Source organism: Bombyx mori, chromosome 1 (genome assembly GCF_030269925.1).
Source record: "Bombyx mori chromosome 1, ASM3026992v2".
Lineage (NCBI taxonomy): Eukaryota > Metazoa > Arthropoda > Insecta > Lepidoptera > Bombycidae > Bombyx > Bombyx mori.
The window spans coordinates 16,958,104-16,979,601 of NC_085107.1; the positions used below are offsets into that span (position 1 = coordinate 16,958,104).

A 21,498-nucleotide genomic window follows, 5' to 3' on the forward strand; every position below is an offset into this window, starting at 1 on the left:
GTGTAAAAACGAATGCAGTTGTGTATCAAAATACAGTCCTGACGAACCTTGTGGAACCTGTTTCTCATACCATGTTCAATAACAGGCACTGGGTATTCCAACAAGATTCGGCGCCAGCTCATAGAGCGAAGAGCACACAAGACTGGCTGGCAGCGCGTGAAATCGACTTCATCCGGCACGAAGACTGGCCCTCCTCCAGTCCAGATTTGAATCCGTTAGATTACAAGATATGGCAACACTTTGAGGAAAAGGCGTGCTCAAAGCCTCATCCCAAGTTCATTTTGGTATATGAATGGTTACATAATGAATAAACTTGTTTCAATTATTTTACATTAAACATGTAACAGAATTTATGACCTGACTAGGTACTTAGTCAGGCCATAAATACTGTTACAATAAAAAAAAAAAATCTATTGCAAATAACATTTATTACTTTTACAGTGTGTTAGTTTAATACATAAATATAAAACAATTTAAAGTATAAAAAGCTTATTCGAAGTGGTCTCCATTGGCTGCAATACAGTCCTTTAAACGTTGAGGCCAGTTATCAATAGAAGCACGCACTCTTTCCATGGGAAAATTTTTCACTGCCAATCGTACGGATTGTTTTAGGGACTCCAAATTATCAGCCGTACTCTCTAAAACTGACCATAAATCATAATCCAGCGGATTAAGATCGGGACTAGACGACGGCCAGTCTTCGGCTCTGACGAAGTCCGAAACGTTCGTTTCCAACCAAGACTGCGTAGACCGAGCTTTATGACCTGGTGCCGAGTCTTGCTGGAAGGAACATTCTTGATTATTGAATACGGTGTTGTTAATGGGCTTCACTACCTTCTCAAGAATGGTATCTTGATACACTTGTGCCGATGTTTTGATACCTTTTTCACAAAAGTATGGCTCAGTCACTCCTTCATAGCTAATACCCCACCAAACCATCACTGAAGTCGGATAGTGCCCACGTTGAACTCTGTCGACTAATTGGGAAGCTTCCTTAGAGTTTTGAGCATAAAGACGATCATTTTGTTTGTTAAAATGTTGATCAATTGTAAAAAAAATCTCATCCGTAAACAAAATTTTTCTATGACCTCCCTTTGCGTACCGTTTCAGTAGTTGTTTCGATTTTACCACCCTATTTTCTTTTAAATTATCAGTTATGAAATGACCAGTACGTCTCTTATAGGCTGCAAGTCCTAAGTCATCTTTTAAAATACGCGACATGGTTCTAGGTGCTATCTTCATCTCCCGAGATAAAATCTTTTGCTTTCGGACAGGATTTCTTCGAATTCTTTCCCTTACTGCTTTGACTACCTTTTTCGTACGAACACTACGTGGACGGCCAGATTTTTTTCTGTCACAAACAGAGGAGGTCTCATTGCACCTATTAATAGCCCGGTACCCAAACATTTTACTAATACCAAGCGTATGGAGAGTTTTAAAAATTGCATTTGGCTCCATACCTACTTTGTGTAATGCAATCACAGCAAATTGGGTTCTGTTTATCACCCCACTCTATTTTAATATCACAAAATATTGTACAATGAGAAAACTCAATGAGCAATCATAGAAAAATGACAGATTCCAAATTCAAATGTTGTTTGGAACCGCAGTAAAAAGTTTAGTTGCAAAGCAACAGAGCTGTCATTTATATTTTTATAATTTTTAAATTTTGTTTCTAAAGTCAGTAGGAATAAACTGTCAGCCATGAAAGTCGCATCATAATTTTATTTAATTTTATTGTAAAAATCTTCCTCCTCACAAATATAAATATCTAAATAAGAAACCGTCCGCTACATGGTCCTTCGAGCCGGATACCCAGGAAATAAGGGAAGTGATCCAAGTTTGATATTCAGGACAAATTAGTGATGTGTAACCCATTACTCTGTTTTTTGTTTAGATTATTTATATTTATCATATTACAAGCTGGGTTAACTATGTGGTTTGTTTAATGTGTTTTTGTTGGCATTTTTTTGGTAATAGTCTATGTCTCTCACACTTGTAAAATTATTATTTATTTATTAATTATAGGTGCGTACATAATAGTGTGACTGTATAGTTCATTTTAGTTGTCATTATAGTTCATTATTTCAATTGTAACTTCTATCAATGCCAGATTAACTAGCCCGCTTCTGCCCAAATAATTCCGAAATGAGTGAGAAAGAAGAAAAGGAGTTAGTTAAAAAACGAGCTAGTCTAAAAGGCCGATTGACTACATTCAGAAAGTAAATCGAGGAATTGAGCGGTACGTTGAATCAGCAACAAGTAAATGAATTGCAATTAAGAATCGGTAAGATCGAATTATTATTTGAACAATATGACGTAGTACAAACTAAAATAGAATGCCTCGCTGACGATTTCAGCTCGCAAAGCACAGAGAGAGAAGATTTCGAATCGATTTATTACAAATCCCTTTCACAGGCTCAGGAGATTCTTTCTCGTAATTCTAAACTGTTACAAACCGATGCGCATAGTTTTGAGAGTTGTTCTGATGTGAGCAATCATAGCCTGGTTAAATTGCCTACCATTAGTCTACCCAAATTTAATGGTTCATATAACAACTGGCTGGAATTCCATGACACCTTCAGTAGTCTTATACATTCGAACGAGGCGATAGGAGAAATTAATAAATTCCACTACCTCAGGGCCTCGCTAGAAGGCTCTGCTGCTGTACTGCTTCAGGAGATTCAGTTCTCTGCCAGCAACTATTCTGTGGCGTGGAAGCTGTTATGTGAGAGGTACGATAATAAGCGCCTATTAATTCAAACACATGTTAATAATTTATTTAATATAGACGCAATAAAGAGTGAATCTTCGTTTAATTTAAGACGTTTCATAGATCAGCTGAATAAAAGCCTGAGAGCTTTAGAGTCGCTGGGCGAACCGACTGATCATTGGGACACTCTTCTCATCCACATGATGAGTCGTAAAATCGAACAGAAGACGCTGCGTGAATGGGAAGAGTGCAAAGGTCATCTTGATAAAGAAAAGTCCATTTCTTTGTCCATATTTCTCGATTTCATTCGTAACCGGGCCGATCTATTAGAAACGATGGAATTTACTCGCCCTAACCTTCCTCACACACAAGTTCAGCCACCACAGTCACCTAAAGGTCAGAAAATTAAAACATTAGTTTCTGTCTCCGGAACGCAGCCGTCGTCGAGTGGCGGCGCTAGTATTTTTTCTGGTTCCGGTACAACATCGTGCCCACACTGTAAGGGTGAGCATTATCTTTATAATTGCGATAAATTTCTGAGCCTTAATAGTGAGCAGAGATGGGAATTAATTCCTCAGTTCAAGGTGTGTTACAACTGCTTTCGTAGTGGTCATTATTCGAATCGCTGCAGAAAAGGTGGTTGCACTTTATGTAAGCGTAGGCATAATACGCTGCTGCACACCTCTTTTAATAATAAACAGAGAATTAATCAGCCCGCTCCTAGGCATGACTCTACGGCAATCGCCTCCGCCATCCAGCCTGAACCTCCTGGTAACCACGGTCTAACGTTAGCCACGTATTCTGCCGCCGCACCTTCAGAGATTAGTAAAGGTGGTATGTTTGCGACGGCTCTCGTTAAAGTTGTCGATAGTAATGGTCACGAGCACATCATACGTACTCTTCTGGATTGTGCGAGTTCGTCTTGCATAATTAGTGAGAAAACGGGTCGCTTATTGAATGCCAAGTATATTGATATAGATAAACCTATTTTCGGCATCGATAAGACTAGAACTAACACTTCAAAAATGTGTTATGTTTCTTTCAGTTCACGCACTGAAAATTATTCAAAATGTCTTCTTTGTTATGTATTGCCGTCCATAACTGACGATGTGCCTTGCCATTCATTTGATTTTTCGCGTTTAAATATTCCCGCTAATATTATTTTAGCCGATCCCCAATTTTATAGGGCGTCAGAAATTGACATGATAATTGGATCTAATATCTTTTGGGATCTGCTCGGGACGCGAAAGATCAATCTGGGAGATAACATCTCGATCCTCTGGGAAACTCGACTTGGCTGGTTGGTGGTTTCCGGGGATCTAAGTGATGGTCATGGATATGCTCCCCTAATGTGCAACTTTACAAAACTTACAGACATTTCTCAAGATCTTGATCTCGGCGTTGATGACACTCAGAACTTGCTGTCGCGGTTCTGGCAGCTGAAGGAAGTAGGCCTTAGGTCATCATACTCCGAGGAGGCACGAAAATGTGAAGAACATTTCGTTAAAAATACGAAACGTCTAGCTGATGGTTGTTTTCGTGTGCGTGTACCCTTAAAACAATCTGCGGACTGCTTAAGTAACGGACAACTCTAGTTACCTTGCCGTAATGTCTTAAGCAGATCGGCCTTGAATGCAGTGACAAGAACATCTCAGAGATCATCATTCACGACTTCTACGAGAATGATCTGCTCACGGGGTCTGACTCATTTCAGGAGGCGTTGGACATTAAGAAGAAAGTTGCCGCCGCAGAGCTCGCCTCCGCCAGGATGCCTCTGCGCAAGTGGAAGTCCAACGATCCTCTACTCTGTCTTACTAGTGATCCGTGCGACGATAGTTCGTCCCTCAGTTTAAATATCGGATCCCTTGAGTCGTGTAAGACATTAGGCCTCAATTGGCAGACAGCCACAGATGAGTTTTCTTTCTCTGTCGATTCGTGTGAAGCCTCGCCTTCTACGAAACGCTCTATGCTTTCTGTCACTGCACGCATTTTTGATCCCATGGGGTTAGTTTCTCCCTGCATTGTTCCTATTAAAATACTATTGCAGCGGCTATGGGTTCATAAGTTATCATGGGACGAACAGCTCCCATTTGAAATAGCCAAAATTTGGGCTAATTTAATTAAAAGCCTTCCGCTTTTAAATAATTTGTGCATCCCTCGCCTTATTGTTTGCGAGGCTTATACTTACGTGGATCTCCACATTTTTACAGATGCGTCGCAAAGCGCCTATCGTGCTTGCCTTTACGCGCGAAGCGCGAACGTGTATGGACGAATCAAGGTCTCGTTACTTATGGCCAAGAGGAAGGTGGCTGCATTAAAGCCAACTACGATCCCTCGGTTGGAGCTCTGTGGGGCTCTGGTAGGAGTGCGCCTCTACGAGAAGGCTATTGATTCGCTCCGGGTTCAGGTCAGGCATACTACTTTTTGGACTGACTCTACGATTGTGTTAGGCTGGCTTAAAATGTTGCCTAGTAAATTACAGCCTTTCGTTCGCAATCGTACGGTGGAGATCATGGAGAATCCAAACTCCCTGAAGTTCGTCCTGAAGTCTCGTTACACCTTTCAGTTCCACGTGATGATTCATTTATTGATTTCAGCCGATTCTCAAACCTATCTCGACTAAAACGTGCTGTAGCCTATGCATTGAGATTCATAAATTTATGCAGAAAGCTATATCCACAAGCCAGCCATTTAAGCTCTAAAGAGCTACAGAACGCTTTGAACTTGATTATTAGGAAAGCTCAGTCTGAGTCGTTCGTCGAATACAAGCTCCTAACTCAGGGACATTCGTTATCTCCTAAAAGTCCCCTCAACAAGTTCAATGTCTTTCTTGATGACGCTCAAATTATGCGTGTTGGTGGCAGGTTTGGAAACGCGTCGGAGTTTTCGTATGAGAAAAAATATCCTATAATCCTACAGTCCACTCACATTCTCACAAAACTCGTATTCAAGGCTGAACATATTAAGCTTATGCACGCTGGACCCCAACTATTATTAGCTTCTATAAGAGAAGTCTACTGGCCTATTGGCGGTCGCAATTTGGCCAAGGCCACTTACCATAATTGTATAAGATGTACTCGCATGCGAGCACAAATAGTTACTCCTCTTATGGGAAATTTACCTGTGCACCGCCTCACTCCTGGTCGCCCGTTCGAGTGTGTAGGCATCGACTACGCTGGACCCATCTCGTCCGCTAACCGCCTTGGTCGAGGTTGTAGAATCGTTAAGGTCTACATCGCGATTTTTGTATGTTTCAAAACAAAGGCGATCCATATCAAATTAGTAGGTGATTTAACCAGCAATAGTTTTCTCTCTGCGCTACGCCGGTTTGTATCGCGGAGAGGTAAGCCTACTCATATATATTCGGACAATGGTACGTCATTCGTCGGTGCGTATAAACAAATCGGTACATTCTTAAAATCCAATTGCAATTCTTTGCCTGATGCTTTGATCGAAGAAGGTATTAACTTCCACCTGTATCCACCTTACTCTCCTCATTTTGGGGGTCTTTGGGAGGCGGGGGTTAAATCTATTAAATTCCATATGCACAGAGTATTGGGAAATTGTAATTTAACTTGATCACTGTCCTAACGCAAATCGAAGCAATATTGAATTCTCGGCCGCTGACTCCACTATCAAGCGATCCCGATGACATGCTGCCGCTTACTCCTGGGCATTTTCTCATTGGCCAGCCCCTTACTGCAATGCCTGCTGCTGAGTACAAGGACTGCCGGCTAAGCAATCTCATCAGGTTCCAGCGGTTCGAGCTTATGCGACAACATTTTTGGGCCAGATGGTCAAAGGAATACATTAGTGAGCTGCAGCAAAGAACAAAATGGCGCACCAGTGTGGTGAAGGAAGACAATCTCCCGCCACTTAAATGGAGACTGGGCCGCATAGTAGCTGTCTATCCAGGGTCCGACGGAGTTAACCGGGTCGCAGACATTCGTACCTCAAGCGGAGTCATCAAGAGGTCTTTTAATAAGATTTGTCCCCTGATTGCGGATTAGTTTTGGGTTGAAAGGAAACCTTTCAACATCCGGGGGCATGTTTGGAACCGCAGTAAAAAGTTTAGTTGCAAAGCAACAGAGCTGTCATTTATATTTTTATAATTTTTAAATTTTGTTTCTAAAGTCAGTAGGAATAAACTGTCAGCCATGAAAGTCGCATCATAATTTTATTTAATTTTATTGTAAAAATCTTCCTCCTCACAAATATAAATATCTAAATAAGAAACCGTCCGCTACAAATGTAATATTTTGTTTATTTTTAGTTGTAACAGTATTTATGGCCAGACTAAGTATATATTGTTATTAATAATATCTTGAAATTAAGTTGTATTGGCTTTTTGACTCTTTTGGATTGACTTTGTTAATTAAAAGTAATGAATATTTTTAATACCGTATATTCTATAATGGGGAGTAAGGGGAGATCGGAATGCTACCTTCACCGGCCCTATTGTCAACCCCACCTGCACGCGCCGGATGGCGGCGGCGACCAACAGGTTGCCGTGGTGCTCCCTGCTAGAAAACCAACGGGGCAATGGCGACCGAGCAGTGGCGGTATAACCATACACACCCGTCAGGGCAACCTGTACGGAAGAGGCGTCAGAAACCTTGGGGATCAAATACCCCCTAAAGTGCTGGTGCAGAAGGCAACGGGAAACCACTGCACTAATTTCCCACGAGAGTCATGAGCAGGTCTTATAAGAGTAAAAGTGTGCGTTGCGATCCGAGTAGCGACCGGCGCCCTAAGTTGTCCGGGAACCGGGGTGTGAAATTGGTTACCGGCCATGGGGGAGCAGGCGACCAGGCACCTCATGGAAATTATGCCACTGGAAGAAGAACAACAAAACTCCAATTACGTAATGATATCCGCATCGGAACGTGGAATGTGAGAGGCCTCATCGATGAAGGAAAGCTCCACGTACTGGATCACGAACTCGAGCGATGTAATACGGTTATTACGGGACTAAGTGAGACGCATTGGAAAGAGAGTGGGCACAGAAACCTGGAGAACCACACCATCTACTTCTCAGGAAATGAATTATCTAGCTTTGCTGGAGTGGGTATCGCAATACCCAAGCTCTGGACTGAGTCGGTCCTGGGCTATAATCCTGTCAGCGACAGGATCATCACCATGAAACTCAGTGCTTCACCATGTGCACTGAATATCATTCAGGTCTACGCCCCTACTAGCGCTGCTACTGAGGAAAAAATTGAGAGCTTCTATAATCAACTCGAGGCTTGTATAAACAACATCCCAAAAAGAGAGATACTGATGATTATCGGCGACTTTAACGCAAAGGTTGGAACCACTGTTTTGGATGTAGGGTTACGAAATATCGTGGGTCACTACGGTCTTGGTTGCAGGAACAGTAGAGGAGAACGGTTGATTCAGTTTGCGGCAGATAATAACTTAACAATAATGAATACAGCCTTCAAACACCACCCCAGAAGACTGTATACTTGGACATCCCCAAACGGAGAGCACCGCAACCAAATCGACTATATACTGATCAAGACAAGATGGAGAAGCTCAATAACCAACGCTCATACACTACCGGGAGCTGATGTCACGTCGGATCACCAGCTACTAATATGCAATATGAGGATCAGACTGCGTAGACCTATAATTAGAAAAACTGTCAAACGCCTAGAAGTCATTGATAGAAACTCGTTTGTCCAGTCTCTTCAGGATATGGAACAGTGCTGGTACGAAAACTGCAGCAAGGAAGTGAGCGTTGATCACCTCTGGCAATCTACCGTGCAATTTATAAAAGATGTCGTGCACGAATCACAGCCCAAAAAGAAATCCAAGAAAAGGCAGCATTGGATGTCTACCGAGACCTGGGACTTAATTGAGAAGCGTAGAGAGCTTAAGGCTGGCGGTGTCAGAATGCAGGAGTTGAACGTCATGAGCTCCGCCATACAGGCTGCTTGCCGTCGTGACCGAAACACAGCGCTACAATCAATATGTGAAGAGGTTGAAAGGCATTCTCAAAATTTTGAAACAAAAGATTTACACATGAAAATCAGACTTATAACCCGTCAATTTAAGCCAAAGACTTGGGCTATTGAGAATGCGTCTGGAGATACTGTCACTGAGATCAAAAAGATTGTTAGTGCTTGGAAAGACTATTGCAAGTCTCTGTTTACTGACACCACAACAAAGATCTCAATGACCTACAGTGAACCCTCGGAACTGGAGCCGATGCCTTTGAAGGACGAGGTGCGAGCAGCAATCAACCACCTTAAACGGAATAAGGCTGTAGGTTTTGATGAAATCCCCATCGAGACAATAAAAGCCATGGGGGAAATCGGAGTGGATATACTGCACATCATCTGTTGTCGAATTTGGGTCACTGGAGTTTGGCCGAGCGATTGGTCACATTCGATATTCATTCCACTTCACAAAAAGGGATCAACGAAGAAGTGCAATAACTACAGACTAATTTCTCTCGTATCCCACGCCAGTAAAGTCATGCTGCACATAATTAACACGAGGCTCCAAGGTTACTTGTCCCGAGAGATCGCCCCCGAGCAAGCAGGATTTGTAAAAGGTCGAGGCACAAGAGAGCAACTACTCGTAATGCGGCAAATTGTAGAAAAGGCCAGAGAATTTAATATTAGCCTATATGTGTGCTTCGTGGATTTCCGAAAGGCTTTTGATACCGTCAAGTGGTGGAAGCTGTGGTTGGTACTGACGGAAATGGGTGTACCGCAACATCTTGTACACACCATCAGACGTCTGTACGAAGATGGCACGGCCGCTGTTCGTGTTGACAGTATTGACTCCGAACGCTTCAGCACACAGGCAGGCGTTAGGCAGGGCTGCATACTATCTCCTCTTTTATTTAATATATACACAGAGTATATAATGCGGATAGTTCTTGATGATTGGGATAAAGGAATATCCGTTGGTGGTCGGAAAATATCAAACTTGAGATACGCCGATGATACTACCCTCTTGGCGTCAACCAGAGACGAAATCGAGGTGCTTCTTCGCCGGCTGGAGACTACAGCGTTGGATTTTGGACTTGCGATCAATCGTGATAAGACCAAAATGATGATCGTAGATCGTGCTAACATCAACCAACCGGAAGTCCAACATATAGCGGGATGCGAGGTAGTTAATAGCTATGTATATCTAGGCTCCACTATCACCAACGCTGGAGGCTGCGAAGATGAGATCCGAAGACGTTGCGCCGTGACAAGATCCTCAGTTGAGAGGCTAACAAAGATTTGGAGAGACCGCAGAATAACCAAAAATACAAAAGTTCGGTTAATGAGATGCCTGGTCTTTCCAATCTTTCTGTATGGGGCTGAGACGTGGACGCTGAGGATGCAAGACCGTCGTAAGATCGACGCACTAGAAATGTGGTGTTGGAGACGTCTCCTCAGAATTCCGTGGACCGCGCACCGTACCAACATTTCGATCCTGAAAGAGCTCAACATCAAGGAGAGACTATCGTCAACAGTCCAATTACGAATCCTCAAATTCTTCGGGCACATCACTCGTAATGAGGACTCCATTGAGCGGTTGGTGGTGCAAGGGAAAGTCGAGGGCAAAAGATCTCGCGGACGATCTCCAACACGATGGACCGACCTCATAAAATCTGTTACTCACTCCAACTTAAATGCTTGCTCTCACTCTGCGAAACATCGTGCCACATGGCGTCGCATCGCGAGAGCATCGGTATCGCAGGATCCGACTGATGCATGACCACGACCACTCTGTCAAGAGTGTACGAATAGGAAGATATTCTATAATAATTAGTTTATTTTATTAGCACAGAATATACTTACTCAATTATGCTGAACTTCAATACGAAAATGTTTTATTGAAAACTCTCAAATCTCACAAAGTTGCCCTGACAAATAATAATAGTAATTAAAAAAATAGACATATCTGATCTTTCATTCGCACGTTCATTAAAATAGGTTGGGGAAAAAGCCTTTTCGCATTATAGTATGTATGAACTTGTAATGAAATCTCTTTGGCTATACTGCTTGTATCTGGCTGGTTTTAGTATCATTAAATGTTAAATGTTACAGAAGATAATTCCAAATCCAAATTAGGAAAATGTGTGATTTTTATTTATTTTTCGTACGGTCAAGATGAGTGAATCTAATGAAGGAATTCGATACATTTTTGAAATTTTACTACAAAAAAGGTATAAATGCAACATAAGCCGCGAAATAAACTTGCGATGTTTATGGACCGAGTGCAGTGTCTGGTAGAGTAGCACAAATTTGGTTGAAGCGTTTTCAATCCGGAAATTTTTATGTCAAAGATGCACGTCGCTCTGGTCGCTCTATTACGGATAAAATGAATGCCATTTTTGAAAAAGTGAAGCAAGATCGGCATATCAGTAGTTACGACGTAGCTGAAGAACTGAGAATTGATCACAAAACAGTTTTGGCGCATTTGAAATTAAATGAATTTTTTTTTTTATTGCCCTTGAGGCAGACGATCATACGGCCCACCTGATGGTGAGTGGTTACCGTCGCTCATGGACTTCAGCAATGCCAGGGGCAGAGCCAAGCCGCTGCCTACCGCTTAATACTCTCCATTAGCCTCATTTGAAGAAGGACATGTCATAGCGCTCGGGAAACACCGTGGAGGGAAGCTCATTCCATAGCCGGATGGTGCGTGGCAAAAAAGATCTCTGGAAGCGCACTGTGGATGACCGCAGTGGCTCCAGGTAGTATGGATGAACTCTACTCCGGTGGCGGGCGGTGCGGTGGTAAAAACGAGATGCCGGTATCATCTCGAATAATTCCTCAGAGCACTCCCCATGGAACATACGGTACAAAATACAGAGGGAACCGAAGTCCCTCCGCAGACCAAGAGGTTGAGATTAAAGCAAAAAGTTGAGAGAAAGCGGCCGGAATCAATCAACAGAAGGGGTGTGGTTTTTCATCATGATAACGCTAGACCTCACACATCTTTAGCCACTTAGCAAAAATTAAGAGAGCTTGGCTGGCGCCGTGTAGTCCTGACCTTGCACCTTCAGGTTTCCACCTGTTTCGGTTTCTTCAGAATTCTTTAGGCAGTGTCAGGTTAACATCACGAGAGGACTGCCAAAACCAATTGTCGCGGTATTTTGATCAGAAGCCCCAAAATTTCTATAGCAATGGGATCATGTCCCTACCTACAAGATGACAAAAAGCTATCTAATAAACTATTATATATTAAAAAATGTGAATTTTCTTAAAAAATGCGGAGAAACTTTTTCCCCAATCTATTATATAGTTGGCAATTATTAACCACAACATAAACTATCTGTTAATAATAATGTTTCCATGAACCAGACGTTCAGTGGAGAGGGCCGATTCAATATTGAGGCGTTAATAGTTTTAAGCATCAATGTGAATAGTTTGCTATAGTTTCCGAATGCATAAACTCTCTCGACACGCTTCGCACATATTTGTGACCGACTACGTTGCTTCGACAATAACGTGCATTATAAACTAGTTAACACATGCTACTTAGTTGTTGCAAGTGTTATAAAGAGAAAAAAATATCATCTCTAAATTTGCTCTGTAGTAGTAGTTATGTAAAAAGCATTCATGTAACTTGTTATGATTAGCTATACCTACCTATATTATACGATTTTGTATCGATTATATATTTTGTAATGCCTTTTTACTTTACTTATTGAATTAATAAAACCATGTTCTTATTCATATCGGTCTTAATCTAATAATTATTTTTTGAAAAATAAAAAGTATTAAACAAAAAAAAAAGATTAAAATATAATCGATTAAACGAGTTTTTTAAGAATATATGATTAAAAAAAAGGTTAAGATTAAATATCATAGTTGTGTGTTTTGAAAACAAAATATACTATGACACAACAACGACTTAAGTTATTAAAATGACATCTTTGCTAATTTTAAAGGAATTGAATACTTTTGAGATTGTAATTCGTTCCAGTAGCTTAGAGTGTAGATCTCACTAATTAATTTTACAAAATTGGAAAAAACCGATAAGATGTACTTTCGTTGTATGTTTTTTTCTCGAACCTCAGAAACGAAAAGCTATAATACAATTTGTTTCCACTATTTTGTCAGTATCACGTGATACACGTAGCCAAATGTCTGCGATAATATGAGGGGCTTCCGATAGCTGCTCTTGCTTAAGATAGCGTAATTAGCATTTTTTTAAACATTAAGCTTTTATGTATTAGATCATTGGTACAGAAATTTTGTACTTTCTTTCATTTTTATTGAGATATTTAATCGATTTCGAGAGATAAAACACCCTTTATAATAAACGTGATTGTTTTTATTTAGAATTTGGAATAATTTAATAAGGAATTTTCATGGTATAATTCACGTTTACTTTATAATTTTATTTAAAAAAAAACCTTTTTTTGTTATTTATCAGTTACCGAAATTATCGACTACTTAAAATATGTAATTATTTTAGGTTTACGTTCGATTGCTACAAATACCCAAGTTAACTATTAAAAAACGTTCTTGGCATTAAGATATACCTACATACATTCTGTAGTTTTTTTTTTTTTTTTTTTTTTGGTCAGGAGGAAATCGCCGGACTTCCGCCCTTTTCTGGGGATACTGGGCGGGGTATGTCAGAGTCGAACTGACTAAAACCTCCTGTCGCTCAACAACCAACGTCCAAACCTCGCATGAGACAGAACTCATGACAAGGCAAAGGGGGGAAAGTGAAGCGTTTAGTGCGGAGCACATCTCTCCCATCACCCTCCCCCTCGGGACGCCGGACTGGCGGTCGTCGGCGCCACGACCACCAGCCCTCTCGGTCGGCAGACTGTCCGAAGCCCGCCTAGATGGCGCCGGTTAGAGTGGGTTACCCTACGGAATACCCCGCTGGGCCAGAACCAGCGTGGGTCGAGGATAGCCGGCCTTCCATCACCCGGATGCTCTTGCGTAAAACGCGTGCAGAGCAGCTTGCACGTCGTCTTCTTAGGCCCCCCTCGCCGGTCCCCAGACCGACACGTGAGGGGGACCCGAGACACTTAGAGGGCCAGGGCTTGGGCGAGATCCGCCTCCCTGGCCCCCGCTCGACGGCGGCGGGATTGTGCGTCTCTCACGCGCCCCGCCGCCTCCTTCTGCGAGATGGTGCACTCGCAGAAGTCGAGCATCGCCTTCCACGACTCGTCGTCGCCGAGCATCGATGCCACAACACTCGGCAACGACAAGTCGGTTCCTATTTTTGCGACGAGGACACGGCGCCACCCCTCCCATGCGGGGCAGGCGACGAGCGTATGCTCTGCCGTGTCCAAGTCGCAACCACAATGGTGGCACTCTGCCGTCGGCTCGGCTGTGATCCGGTGCAGGAACTCACCGAAACAACCATGCCCAGTGAGCACCTGCGTAAGCCGGAAAGTGAGGCGTCCTCTGTCACGATTCACCCAATCCACAAGGACCGGGCGAATCGCCTCGACGGTCCTACGACCAGCCGAAGGATCAGCCAGCCGTCTGGACCATGACTCCAGCACGGACCGCCGAGATTGGGCCCTCCGTGCTCTGACCACACTGGGGCTGGGACGCGCCACGCCCCGGGCACGAAGTTCAGCCCGCCACCTATAGTCAGCGGCGAGCGCCTCCGCTTCCAGAACCCAAGGCGGCGTCCCAGCCAGTACACACGCCGCCTCAAAGGAGATGGTGCGATAACCACGGATGACCCTGACCGCGATGGTGCGTTGCGGCCGTTGCAGCAGCTTCGCCACCCCCACGGCCAGGGACTGGCCCCACACGGGCGCCCCGTATAGGGCCATTGATCGCACCACCCCCGTATAGAGACGGCGCGTCACCTGGTCACATTCTGTAGTTAGCAATTACTTAACCGACAGCTCGACGTAGAAACAGGGTTTTCACCCAGTTTTATTTCTACGATTTATAATTATTTTTAACAATAAATAAATTTATTTTACGTTGATAGTCTTATGGTGAGGATAAAAATTCGTAATATAAATATTAATAATACAAGTCCTCTGAGTTTATTTAGCCAGCTATCCAACACCGCGAGCTTCTAAATGGTGATAGAGTTGATGATATTCAACAATTATTTAATGATAATATCTAAGTAAATAAATTTCACTTCAATTTTCTTTTCTTTATTCATCAGCTTTGTTTTTAAATTTTCATCTTCATTCATTACTTTAGTTAAATAGTGAAGCATTTTAGTAGGTAAATCGAGATTTTTTTTTTATTGCCCGTGGATATGTCATAGCCCTCTGGAAACACTGTGGAGGGGAGCTCATTCCAAAGCCGGAAGATACGTGGTAAAAAAGATCTCTGGAAGCGCACTGTGGATGAACGCAGTGGCTCCAGGTAGTATGAATGAACTCTACTCCGATGGCGGGCGGTGCGATGGTAAAAACGAGATGGTGGTATCATCTCAAACAATTCCTCAGAGCACTCCTCATGGAATATACGGTACAGAGGGAACCGAAGTCCCTCCGCAGACCCAGAGGTATTATTTTAGAGAGAATTTTATTGTATTGTAGACTTATTTACATAAGTAGGAGAGGGAAGAGGTCGACCAAAGAAGACATGGATGGAGTGTGTGAATGACGATATGAGAGAGAGAGAAGAGTGACTGTTGAGATGACGGCTGATAGAAGAGAATGAAAGAGAAAAATTAGCTGTGCCGACCCCACCTAGATAAGGTGGAGAAAAAGAAGAAGAAGACTTATTTACATAACTCACGGCCCAACTGATTTTGAGTGAGTACCGGAGCTTTGAGACAGCAAAACGTGAACGCTACTACCTATTTATAGATTTGAAACTTAGATAAAAGGTTGCCAGTTTTAGATCTTCATTACTGTACTTTCACAGGCATTAAATGAGAAATTAAGTAATTATATTTTCTTGACATAACGGGTAGTTAAACTTAAATCTTACTTAACGCATTAACAAAATATCGGCTTTAAATGATATGTATTAAACTGTTAAAAATACTAAATATATTTTAAGGGGGCGTACAATTTTGTTTTACATTAGTGACTGAATGGTTCAATATTGCTTACCATGGTGGCACAAATCATATATCAACTCTTGTTGTTGTAGTAAAACCGTGTAAAAATTGTTCACCCCCCATTGTAATGTAATGAACATTTTACTTACTCGTCGAGTCGCTCAGCCGCGCAACTGGACAACGCAAGTATGTGGTTTCCCCGGCAGCCGTAGGAGGCCAACAGAGGTATCCGTCGAACCTGGGTTGACAGTAGCGAACGCCTGCGAAGAAAAATAAAATCAAGCCCTTGGAAATTTCTACAGGAATTAGTAAATGAGGATTTAGACATATCATGTGCTTTTGGTTAACTCCTCCGCCCTAACCAATTACACTATGTCGAAGAATACTCACAGAGGCACGATAATAAAAAAATGAAATCTTACAATTATCCAATACTTTGCAATTATCCAGCTGCCAATTTATCAGTATCATCGGTGTTCAACATGTTTTTTCCTATGAACGGTCTACAACAGGCTAAAGCCCCTTGTAAAATGCACGCATTTATCATATATTAAATTAGTTATGCAATTAATTATTAGTGGATTAAATTAGTAGAGTATTACTTTTTCAGACAAAATAAAACAGAATTTTGAGATTTTAATTATTAACGGAATGATTTTAGGAACAAAAAACTAGTACATATATTAGGTTACTGACTCTATAATTTTATTTTTGTGAATCAAAGTAATTCTTTCGGAGATTTTGGATTTTTATATTTTTCTGGCATCGTTTATTCATATTCAAAGTTTTTAGTATGATTTCAATAACGCAGGTATCGCAAAATGTCTTAATAAATCCGTTAATTTCATGCTACATCGTTATAGCAACAGCGAAAAGACGGGTTCCTTTGTTTAAAAAATCGAGCCAAGCGAGCGAGTTGTAACAGAAGTTACAGCTCGCTTTTCGTTAGGGTGACTAACAAGCATCAAAATCTAACTTTTTGTTTGTGTTCTAGACGTGCCCGTATCATGCTTGTTAATCCATTTTCACTGTTACCTACGTACTAATTGAAAGCCTAAAAAGTTTCAACAGACTTTTCTGAATATTCTTTCTTTAACATAAAATTTTGAACGTCTTCTTTCATCCGTTACGGTGTATTTAATGATTGAGTCCGCTGAATTCCTTTCGCAATAACTTTGGCCATATTTAACCGCAATTACCGGGAGGGACATAAATTAAATGGGAGCCCCACACCCAATTGAAAACATAAAATAAACGGAGATCTAAAGTACTACAGCCTTTTCTTTGCGGTCAACTAAGACGCCAACGTGATCATCTCGCTCCTGGAACAGCAGCGCTGGAGATAGTTTCCTGAATCCTCAGGATAGTTTCCAGGAAACGTTCCATGTGATGAGCCTTAGCCTCAGTATTGTCCACCTGGAGATTTTTGCCCTTTTATGGAAAAACGGACCTCACCTTCCGCAAATGAATAATTGTGAAATGATCTTTGCGGTTTCTGGTGACTTTCGAGGGCGTCGCATATAGAAGCACCGGTCACCGTCCTCGTCGAACCCGTCGCTTGCGACGAAGGGCTCGACGAGCGAATTAACCCATAGACACAGCCCACTGAGTTTCTCGCCGGATCTTTTCAGTGGGTCGCGTTTCCGATCCGGTGGTAGATTCTGCGAAGCACTGCTCTTACTGTGATCAGTGTTAGCAACACTCCGGTTTGAGCCCCGTGAGCTCACCTACTAGTTAAGGTTACGCTGATATATCCTCTCAAGGCTATCAGCTTAGGTAGGAAAAAAAAGCATATAGAACTATTGTGAGCGTCGAGGTTAAGCCTTTCTATAAAAATATGTAGATATAAAACCCGCTATTTAGATTAGGACACCCGTCAGGTGGAATCTGGAATGGAACAAGCTGGACTGAGAAGGCTGGTGAGACACTAAGATAAAAAGTTGACGAGAAGCAGGAGTAGAGTATGCAGAAAGGGGTAAAAAAATGTTTGGGCCATGTACCAAATCTCTAGGTATGTTTCCGTGTCCAGTGGGCGCACCCTATGTGGGACTCGATGGCGAAGACGTTAAGCGTCTACTCACTAAGTGACTCTCCCGCACTCTCACTTTCGAGGGGGTTTACCACCGTCGCACTATAACCAGACATGCAGCTCACCTCAGGACGTCAAGCCGGCGGAGTCGTCGAGGCACAGCACGGTAGCCCGCCAGATTGCTCCAGGCGGTGCTGTTGGTATTCAGAAGTACCCCAGTCGATTAAAACTAGACTGCCGGGTCAAAAGCGGTACATAGTAAACCAGTTTCTCTTCTAAATAATTCCGTAGAACTGCAGTCACGTAGTACGAAAATCCCGAACCGATATGATGCAGCGCGTCACGCTTCCTTGATCTCTCAGGTTGCTCCGAAACCTTTAGCGGGGTAAGGACCTGGTGAAATTTCTTCTCCGGCTTCTGACTCGGCGACGAGGGATGAGCCTCTCTAGTTTCGCCGCCTCCTTGGGCAAAATGGTGTACACGTAGCTCCAGCCACGTGGAGCAGTGCACGACGGTGCTTGGTCGTATTTTCGTTGCTACCACATTGGTAATACTTAATCGTCAGTGCCTTCTGTTTTAGAGCCCTACCTACTAAACGACTCCCCTTGTACTCTCTCACCCGACATCTGATCTCCGCCCGGGGTCAGAACTCAGGGAGAGTAGGGGATTCCCGTAGTCAACACTACAACCAAACTCGCGGGCCTCCCCTAGGACGCCCAACCGACGGGTCGTCGAGACGGTATTCGACGACTCTATGTCCGCCGTCTCGGAAAACAGCAGGGCCTCGGATTTCTCGAGTGCCACCTCGAGACCCATCGAATCTTACCGACGACGAATGCCACCCCTGCGCAGGCAATACGGGCTGATTCATGGTAGTCTTTCCCACGGGCCACGATCAACGTGTCGTCCGCGTAACACACAACGCCTATTCCCCCGGGAGAGGGCTGTGAAGGGCGCCCCGCACGACCTAGTCGTAGCGAACATTCCAGGCTAAGGAGCGACACCTGTGAAACACCGTGCTCGACCGGAAAGTGGAGCATCGCACCACCGTTTCCTGTCCGCCACCTGTCCCCAAGATAATAATATGACCCGATCAGCGGGCGGAAGTACACGGGGGCCCCGTCATATTCGAGCGGCCCTGCGATCATCGACTATGTTGGACTGAAGGTGTTGAAAGCATTGACGATGTCCAGGGACACCGCCAAAGCCCCGGGCGACAGCTTCATCAGGGAGGGCACGCAGGCGTGCTCTCGCGTCGATAGTTGAAGGGCCCTCTCTGAAGCCGTACTGTTCCGCCGATAGATCGGGACCCGTCCCAGTCAGGTGCCGGACGATGTGGACGACGACAACTCGCTCCAACAATTTTCCAGCCCCGTCCAGCAACATGATGGGGCGGTACCCAGCGGGTGAGTCTGCCGGGCGCCCCTCTTTCCTCAAAAGTACGGGTCTGCCCCTCTTCCACTAAGTCGAAAATCGTGTCGACTGGAGGCATGCTTCGAAAAGCCGTTCTAGCCGGTCACTCAGAGCACCGAAGACTAAATCCCAAACCCAGTCGTAAATACCATCAGGGCTGGGTGTCGCGTCCCTTCTCCTCATCTTTGATACGGTCGCACGGATCTCCACCTCCGAAATCTTAGGGGAGCACGTCGGCAGGGGCATCAAGCACCACCATTGTGACTTGGTGGTGGGCCCATGGAAGGGCGCTGGAAGGTCTCCGATCTCTGTGAGGCCAAAAACTACGGGGCGAGGAAGCTTAAGAATCTAGGTATCATCTTGGATGCATCCATGAAATTCCGCTCTCACATAAACTCTGTTCTTATAGCATAATAATATGATTAGCAAGCTGAAGTGGCAGTGGGCAGGCCATATAGGGCGAAGATCGGATGGCTGACGGAGCATATGTACTAACAAACTAGTGAAAATCGCTGGTACAATACAAGTGGAATCGGCCCTGATAGCGATCGCAATGCTTTTATCCTCAGCAGACATTATCTCATGATCTGCAACCGAAATAAAATGTCCCTTCATAAATCTGTGACACTTTACAAAATGTGTATACGAGTGTGACATACGGTGCCGCGACCCACCTGAATACAGACTTCGACCAAAGTATTGAATCTCATTTCTACAGAATCGCTGTTCGAGCGCCATGGTGCATGAGGAATGTAGATCTTCATATGATGATCTAGGTTTCAAACCCATGCGAAAAATTATGAAAGCTGTAGCGCCGCGTAGCGCAGTGTAGTTCCACGTAGCTCAGTGTGGCGATGCGTAGCACAGCATCGTAACTGACTACATTTCTAAGTCTGGCTCGTGGCGGAGCCAGTGAGCATCGAAATGTCACTACGGGTCCACACACCGCTAAGTGTTATGCTACTGGTAGCAGCAACCAAAGCACAGGTCATTGTAATCGTCAAATTCGTCGATAAGTTCGACATGAAAGTATGCCACGCATGAAGTAGCCCATAGAATCAGCCCGCTGAGTTTCTCGACAGATATCCTGAGTAAGTGCGATTCAGATGCGATAGATATACTCACGACACAGCTGCTCTCAAGCTGCTAGCCCTCCTCTGGGGATATTTGGGCGGCTGTTGGTAACTGGGACCTTGAGTTCACCCATGAGTCCTAGTCAAGCGGGTAGGTGTCTGAACCAGCCACGCTTCTCTCATCACAATAAAAGAAACTAGTGTAAGATTAATATATAGTAGATATTTTGTATTGAAGCTAGTGAATTTGGGTAAGTTTTTCTATAAAATATCTGATCTCAGATAATAATATCTGATAAAAACTTAAGCTTTACTTCACTTAAAATTTAAAATACTTGTAACTATGCATATTTATTCGAAATATTGAATGGCTAAATTAACAAGAAACATATTTTGTAGGTGACATGAAGCCTCTCACAAAGAGGAGTTTACCATGACAACGGACTACAGAGGGATCTGTTCCCCTTTCTACTAGATCCGTGTTGTGACGTCGAAGATCATGAAGGGCTTGTTAAAATTGTGATAAAAGGATTCAACACTGACGACAGACGAAATTACTAGCTTATAACATTAGTTCAATGTACGAATCTTTTAATTATTAAATGATTTTGAAATTTGACTTTTTTTATTAGTAGAGAGTGTTGAAATATTTCATATCACAATTGACTGTGCGATGTCGATCTAGAACCTATATCTTCCGATAAGTTAGATAAATTATAATTGACAAGATGCAACCCTATCCATCGATAGCCACGACTACTCTTGGCATCCCCTAGCCTCCCTAAAGGATTCACCAAAAAATGGGTAGAATTGTTCTTAGAGTCTTTTACCAGCATGCTTTGAACGCACTTACTGCCGGTAGGGCCAGTTTTGAGTTCGTACAAATAGGTACCATCATCTTGGCTATTTAAGGCGCAAAGTAAGCACGCATTCTACTTTAAAATGTAAACATTTATTAAACAATCTTAAATCTCATTTACGAGTGAAAGTGTTCAGATACAAAAATAAGTTAAGTCATGTCATATATTACATTGTAAGTGTATGAATGAATAATCTTTTTGTAGATACATTCACTACTGAAGCAACGACAGGTGAATACAATTTTTCTGTTAGAAGTTTTACAAAAAATATACAGTTGCGATAAAAATACGAGACTCGTAGTGCATGTGAAAACGCAAAGAACTCGATATATAAGCCGACTATTAATCACCGAAGCTTCTATTCACGTTTTCCAATATTCGATACTATTACGTTGGTTAATATTTTTCACAAAGGACTCCTTTTTAATCGAGAACTTTGAT

General features: G+C 43.0%; 1 protein-coding gene across 11 annotated transcripts in view; it reads right to left on the reverse strand.

Moving 5' to 3' along the window:
• Positions 1-21,498, reverse strand: part of NGR-B2 (neuropeptide receptor B2) — an 86,538-nt gene that overhangs the window by 54,168 nt on the left and 10,872 nt on the right. For all 11 annotated transcript variants that reach the window (XM_038011019.2, XM_062668694.1, XM_062668753.1 and 8 more), the window contains 1 exon segment: positions 15,832-15,942. In XM_038011019.2, coding sequence (XP_037866947.1) covers positions 15,832-15,942 — 111 coding nt within the window.